Source organism: Echinops telfairi, unplaced genomic scaffold (genome assembly GCF_000313985.2).
Source record: "Echinops telfairi isolate 266 unplaced genomic scaffold, ASM31398v2 ScPeMD7_655;HRSCAF=1070, whole genome shotgun sequence".
In the NCBI taxonomy this organism is placed as follows: Eukaryota; Metazoa; Chordata; class Mammalia; order Afrosoricida; family Tenrecidae; genus Echinops; species Echinops telfairi.
The window spans coordinates 14217122-14229471 of record NW_022104553.1 but is presented as its reverse complement, the minus strand read 5'-3'; the positions used below and the strand labels follow the sequence as shown (position 1 = coordinate 14229471).

Here is a 12350-nt window from a genome sequence, read left to right as displayed (position 1 = left end):
CTAGTCATACAGCAGGGAGGTCAGCAGGTCACACTCAGCCCTGTCCCCATGGCATGGCCCTGCTCTCCCCTCCTAGTGTGGTGCCAGGCTGAGGGGTGTCTCTGCAGGAGAGCCTGCTGCCCTCAGGAGAGGAGGTTGAAGGATCTCTCGGAGATTCCACAGGGCCAGAGAACTCAGTCCCCCTTCAGCTCTCCAGAGGAGCCTGGTGGTGCCCAAGTTAAAGTGCTCAGCTGCTAAGCAAAAGGTCAGCTGTTCGAACCAACCGGTCAGCCCCTCCAAGCAGGAATGACGGATGTGGCAGTCTGCTTTCCGAAGGTTCAGAGCCTTGTAAATCCTATGCAGCAGTTGGCTCCACCCCGCCCTGTAGGGTCACTGTGAGTCGGGATCCACTCCAGGGCAATGGGTTTGGGGTGCTTCGGGTTTTATGTTTGACAGATCCCCAAAGCCTGAGCCCTCGGGGTTTCCTAGAGTGCTGATTGTTTCCTGTGCGCCCTGCCAGGCCTGAGAGGACAGGAAGTGATAGGGGGAAATGAGCGTGCAGCTCTGTGTGTGTGTGTGTAAGGGGAGGGTGCAGTATGGGGCTTCGAGCATGCGAGGAAGCAGCCAGCTAAAGAGTTGGTGTGTGTGACTCCGACCAGCTCTGTCTACGAGCCAGCGAAGCTGCATGATGACATCGTCTGTGACCGACTGGCGAGTGTGTACAAGGCAATGTGTGACCGTCTTGTGGTTGACCATGCCCAGCCAGAGGAACCGTGGGGTTTGGGGTCGTTCTCAGTGTGCAGCCGTGCTACACCTCACTCACCCATATGTGAGGAACACGGACAGTGTGGGCGGGCAGGCCGGCCGTGTGAGTGGGGGTCTCACCGTGCGTGTCGGACAGAAGCAGTGTGTGGACCTGTGTGTAGTTACAATGCTGTTTGAGGGTGAGGAGCTGTTTACGGGGCACTGGCTGCATGATGCCAGGTGGGGCTGTAGGTCAGGCCCTAGGTGCGTGTCAAGCAGACGAGGCAGCCTTTCTGGGTGACCTACAATGCTTTGTAGAAAGAAACAGTGGTGTCGTGGCTGTGTGGGGGACACTGGAGACACTGGACAGGACTGTTGTGATAAGCCAAGTGTGATGAAGGCGTGTGGGTGAAACCACGCCAGAAAGAAACCCCATGTGCAGCGCTGCGTGTGAGAGAAGCTGGGGTGTGCCTGAGACTGCGCCTCTGTGGGTGGCCACTATCTGAGATTGTTTGGGGCTGTCAGACAGTGTGGGTGACATCCTTGGTGGCTGTGCCAGAGAGGGTGTAGGTTACAGCGTGACACATTGAGGGGGCCTGTGACCCTGTAGCGTGTGGTGTCCACATGAAGGACCGTGGAGAGGTACCGTGCAAACCCCAAGTAGGGTGAGGTGCAGGGAACAGTGAGAGGGATGGAGCAGGGGGAGACCTTGTGCTGTCACAGGCCTTGCCTGACCCGTTGACTGGAGCAGTGCGCAGGGTGACCCAGAGGTCGAGGGGTGGCCCACTGGGGGGTTACTTAGAGCAGGACACCATCAAGAGTGTCTTGTTGACTGAGTCCCTGCCCCTCCCTCCCCCCAAGCTTATCCCTCATGGATCCCTGGCCCCCCGCTGGGAAGGGGACAAATTGAGGAGACAGGACAGAGTCCACCGCAGCTTGAGGGCCTTGAGTCTACATGCAGGGTCTACACCCCCACCCCACCTCACCCCCCCCAGCACTGCTCTGGGGTGGAGTGGCAGTGAGGTTGAGCTTTAGAGGACAAGAGAGTCACGCGGGCGCCGGGGGGGCCCCCCCCCGTAGCTCTGCCCCTCCCCACCCCACCCAGAAGCCCCTTCCCCAAGTAGTGGTGGGGGTGGGTGCCCTAGAGGCTTGATTCCCAAATTGGAAGCACATTAGTAGGCGGGGAGAGGGGAGGAGGTTCCCACCTCCCTCCTAGTGGGCTCTGCAAATTGCTTCCTCCTGTAAAATCTAGCCCCTACTCCAGGGAAGAGGTTGCTCCCTCCCCAGCCTGGTGGGGTGTGGCCACTTGGCAGGGTCCCTCAGGAGTCCTTGAGCTGGAGGTGGGGGAGGCAGACACTACCCCCACCCCCTGCCCTGCCCCAGTCTGGTCCCAACCAGAGCTTGGTCTCTTAGCGGGTGGAAGCTTCTGGCAGCTGGAGAACAGCTGGGCCCTGTGAGGGAGGCTCCTCCAGCCCTCAGAACTGCCCACCCCCAGCCCTGCCCAGTCAGCCCAGCCCAGGCCAGGTTTGGGTGCAGGGGCTTTGGGGTACAACTGCTGGTTTCACCCATGCCCCCGCCCCCACCCCTCAGAGCACTTGGGTTCAGGGTCCCTGCAGAAGTAGGCAGCTGCAGGCCACTAGCCCCTGCAAGGCCACTAGCCCAGTGGGTCGTCCCAGTGGGGCTGGCCAGGGCAAAGGGAAGGGCTGGGTGAGGTGGGGCACCTCTGGCCCCCTTGCTGGGCTGATCTGCACCCCCTACCACAGCATTGGATCTGGGGGCACCCTGCCTCAGCCTTGCCCTTCCCTTCTTGGAAGGGAGGTGGGGTGGGAATGTCTGGAGCCTTCAGGGCCCCTGGGAGTGGGGGTCCAGGGCCCCTGTAGCAGCCCCAGCACTGGCTTCTCCCTCTGGAGCTGTCCAGCCAGTTCTTCCGGCAGCTCTGGCCCCAGGGTGGGGAGTGGACAGCCAGGTGCCCCTTATCTCCCCAGGGCCCCAAAGCCTGCTCACCCAGAGTCCTAGCCCCTACCCCTGTCACCACCCAGGGGTGCCTTCTGACCCTGAGGACTGAGGGCTCCCAGAGGAAGGGAGCAGGTGTGTGGGGTCAGGCCGAGGGAGCGGCCAGGAGGGTAGGACATCTGATAATGGTTCTGGGAGAACGGGGAGGTCCTGGACACCGCCCTGTGGTGACTAACCCCAGCCCCCAGCAGTGGCCTCCTTGTCCCTCCTCCCTGTGGGTCTGCTCTCACCTCTGGGTGTCCTGTCCCTTCCCTTCATCTCCGTGTCTCTGGATTTGGTTCCTCTCTCCTGGCCCCTTCCTGGCCTGCCCCTCCCTCCTCCACTTGGTCACTCCTGCCCTGTGTGTGTCCTCATCCCTCGGGTCTCTGTTGTTGACCACTCTCGGGCTCTCTTTTCACCCCACCCCCTCTCGGGCTCTCTTTTCACCCCACCCCCACCACACTGACCTGACACTCAGTTGAGTTGACCTCCCTGTGCTCACGCACATGCGTGCAAACACACACACACATACACACACACACACAACACCACACTGCCTGTTCTGTCTCTCTGGGTCTGTCCATTCATCTCTCTCTCTTAACTCCCATCCCAGCTTCTCCCCAATTCATGGTCCCTTCCCGCCCCCCCTCCTCTCCTCTGCCCCTCACCTGTGTTTCTCCCTCTCCCTACCTCAACCCAGCAAAGCAGAGCCTGCGGACATCTGGGCAAGTGTCAGCAAGCAGCCTGGGGACTGCCACCTCCCAGCCCCTCTCCAACAGGGAGCGGAGACCCTGCCCTGGGCTGAGCCTCAGCCAGGCCCCTCTTGACTCTTTGTCCCACCCCCCCAGGCCTGAGTCACATTTTGTCTGAGCCTGGCCCCATTGATGTCTGGGTGTCTGGGGGCCCCCTCAGCCTCCACCCTGTCCCAGCAGTAACTCTCGGAATGCACCCCGCACGCCAGCCCCTCCTGGGGCTACAAGGGACTGAGAGCTCAGCCCAGCCTGGCATTGCTGCCCACTATGGTGACCCAAGCAGGTGCCACACCTTAGGGGGGTCGCCCTGGGCACCCACGCAGCATGCCTGCCCACAAGTACTCTTGTGCACGGCTTTGTGCAGGGTCACTTGCGTGCTTCGGTGTTGGGGCCCCTGCCCACAGGCATGTCCCTGGGAGGGAGGCACTGTCATCAGAAGGTGGTCCGGGTTCTCTCCTTGACTCATCCTGTAGCTGCCCCCTCAGCTCCCCTCCCCCTCACCAGCTGCCAGCGGTCCCAGCCAGGGGCCGCCCGCCCCGCCCCCCCCAGTTTGTCCCAGCTCCCAAGCACTGCTGTGTTCGCCATATTTGGCCACAGTACTCCCTCGGGGGGCGGGGCGGGGCTGACATCACCCTGGGAAGGGGGGGCCACGGTCTGGATGAGGGGAGGCGGCCAGAGACTTGGGGGAAGCAGGAAAGTTGCGTTTAAAAGTCCCGGGCTGCCAGGGCCCCCCATGTGGCCCGGCCCCCTGAGGCCTCAGGAGGATTTGGCAGGGACTGGGCAGTGGCTTTTTTTTGAGGGGGGTTGGCGCTGGAGACAGAAGCCCTGGTAGTGCAGTGGTAAAAGCACCCCATCTCCGCTGTTTGATCCCCCGGCAGCTGCTCCCCTCCAGCACAGCATGGCCGTCTGCCCATGGCAGGAGTGAGCCGTGGACCGCCTATGGGACAGTTCTGCTCTGTCCCACAGGATCACCATGCGTGGACTCAGCTCGGGGTTTGGCGTTGGCCTGGGGACTCCACTAAGAGGGTCTTAGCATGTTGTGGCATCTCTTCTAGCCCCCCCTCTGACAGACCCTTGCGACTGTCATCTGGGGAAGGCTCTGCCCCTCAGTCACCTCCACACGGAGGCCAGGGGTCCCCCTTCCTCAGTGAGCACACCCCATCCAATCCCCTGGAGTTTTGACTCCAGGAACTCTGCCCCAGGGACTCTGGAGAGTACTGGGATGGATGGGAATCTAGCCACAGGCTTCCCTGGTGAGAAAGGCTGGGGGTGGGGGCTTCACAGCTCCCTCCCTCTCCCAGCTGCCCACTTGGTGGTCTAGGGTCCTTTATAGTAAGAGCTATAGGCAGCCGGGTGTAGAGTCCTAAAAGCTCCTCCCCCACGCAAGGGTCCCTAGCCTGGGCCTCATGCTGGACGGCTGCCAATGTGGCAGCTAGAGCTACCTAGTCCCTCTAGGGCAGCTGTTCTCTCAACCTGTGGGTCATGACCCCTTTGGGGGGTCGAAGACCCTTTCACAGGGGTTGCCTAATTCATAACTGTGGCAAAGTGACAGTGATGAGGTAGCAACGAAAATAATTTTATGGTTGGGGGGTCACCACATGAGGAACGGTATTCAAGGGTCGAGCCATTAGGAAGGTTGAGAACCACTGCTCTGGGGATAGAGTTTCTCTCGGCCCCAAACCATTACCCTGTTCAGTTAAGAGAGTGAATGAAGTTAGATGGCTCCAGTTCAGATCTGAGCTCTAGCACTCTGCTGCTGTGTGTCCTTGGGCCAGTTCACTTAACCTCTCTGTTCCTTGGTTTCTTCATCTGTCAAGTGGGAATAATAGCCCTGTCGGCCCCACAGCGTGATGGTGAGGATTAGGTGTGTGTAAAATCTCGGACCAGTTCCTGGCACAGGGAAGGCGCTGTGACTAGTCACTGTGCAGGCCCCCAGTGCCTCTTAGGGATGCCCACCCCCAACTCAAACCTCCCCCAACAGTTAGGATACTCCAGCCCCCATGCACTCAGCAGGGCCTGGGATTCACACCTGAGAGGAGAGTTACCATTTCTAACTTCTACCTGGTTCCCTGCATCAGCCAGCCCCTGCCTCTGATTTCTAAGATCCCAGGACAGAGTCCCAAGGTCTGGCCATCGCAGACTTGAGAACCTGGGCTGACAGGGGCTTGGAGTGGGCCTTGGGGGCTGCGGATGTTGGGGGACTGTCTGGGTGTGCTCTAAGTGAATAAGCCAGCCTGTGAGTGGAAGGAGCTCTGCAGTTTACAGAGCCCTGGCCCATCCTCAGTGTGGGACAGGGCAGGGGCAGGCGTGTGGGTGGTTTATGGGCTGCTGTGGGGCCGGGGAGGTGCAGGAACAGGAAGTGGAGTGGAGGGAGCGGGTGGGGTTGAGCCAGGCTGCTGGCCTGGCAGCTTCTCCACGGCTCCCTTCCAGCTCCCAGCAACCAGCTCCTGGGGCAATTTCTGCCCCTTGTCTAATTTTTCAGCTGGGATCTCATTAATTACCAGTTTCCAGAGGGTGAGTCCAAGCCCGGCCTGAGCAGGATCCCTCTCTGGTCCTTGAGCAGGCCACTCAGACATGCCGGTGGAGAGAGTTGAGAGGAGAGGGGTCCGCCCCAGGGAGCCTCCGCAGTGTCACCCCCACTCCAACCCCTTGCCGCTCCAGGGCCTGGAACCGGTTCATTCCAATTCCACCCCCCCCTGCTGAGAATTTCCCTTTTCCACCCCGACCCACTACCATGGAGCCCCAAAAGACAGATTCATTATTTTACAGAAGCAGAGGGCCTCCTTTGTCTCCCAAGGGGCAGCTGGTGGGTTTGAACCACCAATACTCAGCAGCTCTGCAGCTTAACCCACTGTGGTACCAGGCCGGTCCGTCCCCCACCCCATTTGCTGACCTGGGATCGGCATTTTAACAAGCTTCCCCCAGGAGACACAAGAACCACCTGGGGACCTATAGGAATCACCTTGTTCAACTTGGATTTGGGATTCCCTACCTGGGAGGGGTGGGGAGGGGTTAGAAAAGCTAGTTCTCAGCAGGGGATCGAACCGCTAGAAGCCTGGCTTTGCTCCTTTGGCAGCTTGCAGCCCTCTGCAGCCTCAGTTTAACCCCTCCGAGTAATGTGGCATCTCTCCCTGCAGGAGGTGTTGTGGGGACTGAAGGTGAAGTGCTTTCTCCCAGCAGAAGTGGGGTGCCCATGTTAGGGGGAATGCCGATGGGCCCACAAGGGCCTTGCCCCAGTGCCGTGCACCAGGTGTTAAAGGGTGACAACTTGGCCAAGACATTTTAATCCGTACAACCTCCTGGCGACCCTTTCCTCCTTTTACAAGACCAAGGCTCAGAGAGGCGAACTAGCTCACCTAAGGTCACACAGCTCTGAATACACATGACCTCCACTCCAGCCAGGAGCACCGGCACCCAGGGTGGGGATGGGAGTAGAGAGGGGGGTCGAGGTGCAGAGTGAGCTACTAGGGTCAGGTTTGGGTCTGAGGGTGATGCTGACCCCAATCCCTTTGTCTGCCCCCAGGCTTAGGCTACCCAGTGGGCTCAGGCCCAGAGCCCAGAACAACCAGCACAATAGCGTCCAACAGCTGGACCGCCAGCAGCAGCCCCGGGGAGGCCCGGGAGGATGGGCCCGAGGGCCTGGACAAGGGGCTGGACAACGATGCGGAAGGTGTGTGGAGCCCGGACATCGAGCAGAGCTTCCAGGAGGCCCTGGCCATCTACCCACCCTGCGGCCGGCGCAAGATCATCCTGTCAGACGAGGGAAAGATGTACGGTGCGTGTGTGGGGGCAGGGGGGCGGACAGTGGACAGGCTTGGGATGGGGGGGGCGGCAGCCTGACCCTCTAAGCTGCTGTCCTCCTGGCCCCGCCCCCTCCTGCTCTCTGCCCCTCACCTAACCTGTTTGGTGAAGTCCTGAGAGGAGGCCTGAGGCTGCCAGCCCGCCACAGGCGAGTCTGGGCGTGTCAGCCTGTGTGTCCGGATCCTCTGCTTGTCCGCCCCACCCGCTGCCTCCTCATAAACAAGCCAGGCTTGCCCCTGCCAGAGCACCGCCCACACCTACACCCACAGCCCCGCCCCGCACTGGCCCAGAGGTTTCGGGGTGACTCAGTGGGCTAAGGAAACTGGGTCAGTCCAGCCTGCTGCTGCCCGGCCGGGAGAGGGTCCCTCCTCTGGGAGTGCAGGAGATGGGACAGCCCCGGCGAGGGCTACAGTTCCCAGTCCCCTCCAGTGTGTGCTGAGGAACTGTGGGGACTGCAGGGGTGGTGGGATGCCAGTGTGAGGGGCTGGAGACAAACCCTCCCCACCAATTGCTCGCTCTCATGGGCCACCTCCTGCCTCCAGAAGGGAGCGTCCCTTCTTGTTCACAAACACACACACCCCCAACCTACCCAGGGCTCTCCTGGAGTTGCATTTTTGGGATAACTCAGCCCTTTGGGCCTGGCCCCTTGCCAGCGCTCCCAGCAGACCCTGGCTGAATAAGGCAGGCCCTGGGCCTTCCCCTCTGGAAGGGAAGACCACGGGGTCTGGAGGGGCAGCTGGGCCAAGCATTTCAACAGCCCAAGTCCCTGCCCTTGCTCCCTTTACTGTAGCCACCCTTAGCACCACCAGCACCCCACGCAGGGGTAGACAGATGTGTCTGGCACCTTCCACAGGGTAGGGGCTGCCTGCCCCACTGCTCCCTCCCAAATGGCTGGGGCAGCCCCCAGGGGTATTTTTAGACAGAGTGTAGGAGGGGAGTAGGGAAGGGAGGAGCAGTGGGGCTGGTTTTGTCATGGGATAGGAATTTAAAGAATGCGACCATTCTGGGGAGGCCATGGGGTTGGGGGACAGAGAGCCTGAATTTGGGGAGTCAGAGGAATATACCCTGAAGATGCCAACATCCACTTAGCTGTGTGCCCCCAGCACCTTCCTCGTGGTGCTGAGCCCTGGACACTGCCAGCTTCTGTGTGCACTACGCCCCCCGCCCCGCCCCCAGGCTGACCGGCACCCGGGTTCCCTCCCACAGAGTGGGAGAGACACTGGTACCAGGTGGCATGCTCAGTGGGATGGGAAACGCCATGGGCTCTAAGAGCAGGAGGCATGTTGGAGACTGACCGGCCCTTGTTGCCCCATTGAGCGGAGAGAGGAAGGGGGACTTGTCCAGGGTGTCTCCCCAAGGCAGGGATGGAGCTGGAACGGGCCGGAGGTCAGGGCTTGCTCACATACTTGCGTGTGAGCATGTGCGTGCACACAGACTTGGAGGTGGGAGGTTGGGTAAGAAGGTGTGGTGTGCCTGGAGAGGCCCCCCCGGGCGCCCCCCCCAGCCAGCTGTCCTGCTGTCCTGCGACCACACCTGGCCCTGCCTGTCTGTCTGCAGGGAAACCTGTCTGGGCCACTGCACACAGTTCCACCCTGCCCCTTTCCTCGTCTGCCCCTGAAGCCGCCCCTGCTGCCTCGTACAGCCCCCTCCCCTATGAATAGCTTCCGCAGGCTGTGGCAGACAGCCTTTGCTGCCCTGTTCCTGCCCTCTAGGGGCAGTTGGCCGGCGGAGTGAAGAGGGAGCACTAGTCTGCAGTTTCCCTGGGATGGGGCCTCTCCAGCTGCCAACCCCACCTTTTGCCCACTCCTCACTGCTCTCCCTCACCCCCACCCAGGTCGGAACGAGCTGATCGCACGCTATATTAAGTTGAGGACAGGAAAGACTCGGACCAGAAAGCAGGTAAAGAGACGGCGCGTGTTGTGGCCCCTCTGCCCTCACTCTTGAGAGAGATGCCCTCCACCCCATCTTAGAGAGAGGGGCTTCCCCTCTGGCCACCCCACCACCACCCAAGTCTTAGACTCAGAGACTGTGAGGAGAACCCGTGGGCTTCAGAGGCAGCTGGCTGGCCGCTGCCCAGAGGAGTCCACTGACCCATCAGGGAGACCGAGGGCTGGGTAGACGGGCCAGGCAGGGCGGGTAGCCCATGGTCACCATGTGTTTGGGACTGGTGGACATACAACTAACCCAGACCTGGGGGGAGGCCGGGAATGCTTCCTAGAGGAGGGAGCCTGTGAGAGGCCGGGGGTGGGGGGTGGGGTGGGGGGTGGGGGTAAAACAGAAAGAACAAATTATTTGCCATTGCAACCATTTTGGTGTGTGCATTAGTGGCATTCGCTGTATGATGTCACCATCACCACTCAGTTTTGAGGTGCATTTGGAGGGGGGCCATGTATGTGTGAAAATACACACACACACCCTCCCCCGGGTTGGCTCCTCAAGCTGCGCCTTCAGCCGGGGACTCGTATGGTCCATGGAAGTTTTCCTCTGCTTGATTCTGTACTGTTGTTGGGGTTTGGGGTGCTTCTCTCCCTTTCCCACTATGTGGGACCCAGGGTCGGTAAATCTATAGACAGTGACTGATTTCATTGATCGATGGCCTCTTGGGGGTCTGGGAGGGGAGGTTGGAGGGAAATGGGGAGCTCTCAGCAGTGAATGGGAGAAGAAAGAAAATGTCGGGGACCTGAGTGTGGTGACGACTGTCCAGCCCTTTTTCATATGACCAAACTACTGCAGAGTACGATCTCTGGATTCTACGTCAATGAAACTATTACGGGGGCAGGAGGGTGGGCTGGGGGGTGCAAGTAGCCAGGCAGGGGAAGGAAAGAAGTCTTTTCAGGCAGAGATAACTGCTCCAACAGTCACCGGGCTGAGCCCGCGCAGAGTGGACTGTCCATTGGTGTGCCGGGTCCCTCCCGCAGCCTTCAAGACAGGTGTCATCACTGTGTCCCGCTCTCAGATGAGCCTGAGGCACAGGGAAGTCAGTAACTTGCTCAAGGTCACTCAGCTGGTAGGTGGTGAATCAGGGTTCCAGCCCCCTGAGCAGGAAAGAGTCATTCTGTCAGCGGTGAGGTAGGGTGGGGTGGGGTGGGGTGGGGTGGAGGGTGGGGAAGGGGTGAGGAGACTTGAAATGTGACTGGAGGCAGGTTTCCGCTGGAGGTCAGTGGGGGTCACCGAGGGTAGATCAGGGACAGCAATGTGCAGATGGCCCGGGGCAGCACGGCGGATGAATTGAAGACCTGGAGAGAGAAGGGAGGCTGGACGGGAGACTCCAAGCATGGTCGTGGCGGACTGAGACAGGCAGGGGAATGGAGCAAAACGGTGGTCATTCACAAGGGGCCTCCTGTCCAGAAAGCCAGCACGTGGCAGCCGGACCCCAAAGGAGGAATGTGCTGGACTGAGTTCCAGTTGGACTGCCATGGTAGTCCTGTAGGTTTAGGCATTGCACTGCTAAAGGTTCACGATACCTCCCGCCCCCTGCCAGCTGTTCTGCAGGAGAAAGATGCAGCTGGCTCAGAACCCCTCTGAGTCAGAACCGACCCCCGTGGTGGTGGGTTTGGGTTAGGCATCAGTCCAGGAGGTGCCTCCGAAAGCCCTGGAGCTGAGAGAGGCAGGGCCGGAGGTCAGAGCCCGGAACCAACTACCCCCTCAACTTCCAGCTCTGGGAGGGATTTGAACTGTGCACCGACACTACCTAGACCCCCGTGTGTGCGAATGACAGGTGGGGCCTCTCCCCTCCCCACAGGAAGGTTCTGAGGCCCCACCCAGGGTGGGAAAGGGAACCCATCCCCTCCTCTGCCCAACCGCTCATTAACCACCTCCCAGCTCCAGTTACACAGCATTTGTTTTGTTCCGGCAGCGACTTCTTGAGCAACCACTGTTCTAGGCACCAGGGCTCCAGAGGGAACTGGACAGACCAGGGCCCGGCTCCTGGGAGTGGGGGGCCCCAGGAGAAGTAGTGCCTGCCTGATGGGTGAGAGACTGGGGCTCGGTGGGCAAACCCCTGGGCTCTCGTAACCGGCTCTCCCACCTAGAGGGGCGGTGCTTCCCCACTGTTAAATTCGCTGGTGTGTGAAGACACTTAGAACGGAGGAAGCACCCGGGAAGGATTGGCTGCTGGTGTTCATTATGATTGCTCTCGTTATGATCAACAAAGGACCCATATGGCACCAGCCGCCTGCCGCCAGCTACTGACGGCTTGACCAGAAAGCAGCGCTCTAGGTGGCCTGCTGGTGGGACTGTCACGGGTACCTGTAAGGAGAGTCCACGGAGCAGTTCCGTGTCACCCACAGGGTTGCCGTAAGTAAGAATCAATTCAATGACGACCATCTTGTTTTTAAGCCGCATTATGAGCATTGAAACGTCCCTCAGAGAACTCTCACTGCTGTCCCGTTGAGTCCCACTCACAGTGACCCTGTGGGACAGGATAGAGCCGCCCCTGTGGGTTTCTGAGACGACCGTGACTCAGAAAGCTTCGTCTTACGAGGAGCAGCTGGTGGTTTCAAACTGCTGGCCTTGTGACCAGCCCAGGGTCCTTGTGGAGTCCCTGGGGCATGCTTTGTGATTGGCCGGCTAGCCTAAAGTTGCATAATTCCAACACACCCAGGAAAAAAGGCTTACCACACAGCTTTGTGTCAAGATTACAGCTAACTTTTTTACCGTGTGTTAACTTTTATGTTAAGCTTAATTCCCTCCTGAGCCTTAAGTTTCGTTTCAGTGTGGCAGGGGGGCTCATGCTTGGTTTCATCCAACCATGAGCTCTGTAAGTCGGCAGTGCAATTTGGGGGCTTTGCTCCCCTGGATGTGCTCAGTGACCAGAGAATCCACATCTTAACCCTTAGGCTCAGCATGACTCTCTGCATTTTGTTTTAATCATTTTATTGGGGGCTTGTACAGCTCTTATCACAATCCATCCATCCATTGTGTCAAGCACATTTGTACATTTGTTGCCCTCATCATTCCCAAAACATTTGCTTTCTACTTGAGTCCTTGCTATCAGCTCCTCATTCCCCCCCCATTCCCCCCTCCCTCATGAACCCTTGATGTGATTTATAAATTATTATTATGTCATATCCTACACTATCC

At 59.6% G+C, this 12350-nt stretch overlaps 1 protein-coding gene across 1 annotated transcript in view; it reads left to right on the top strand.

The window, feature by feature from the left end:
- The window catches only part of TEAD3 (TEA domain transcription factor 3), a 24282-nt gene that overhangs the window by 2434 nt on the left and 9498 nt on the right, over positions 1-12350 (top strand). The window contains exons 2-3 of the mRNA XM_013008472.2: positions 6991-7242; positions 9103-9167. Coding sequence (XP_012863926.1) covers positions 7236-7242; positions 9103-9167 — 72 coding nt within the window. The 5' untranslated portion in view covers positions 6991-7235. The remainder of the gene's footprint in view (positions 1-6990; positions 7243-9102; positions 9168-12350) is intronic.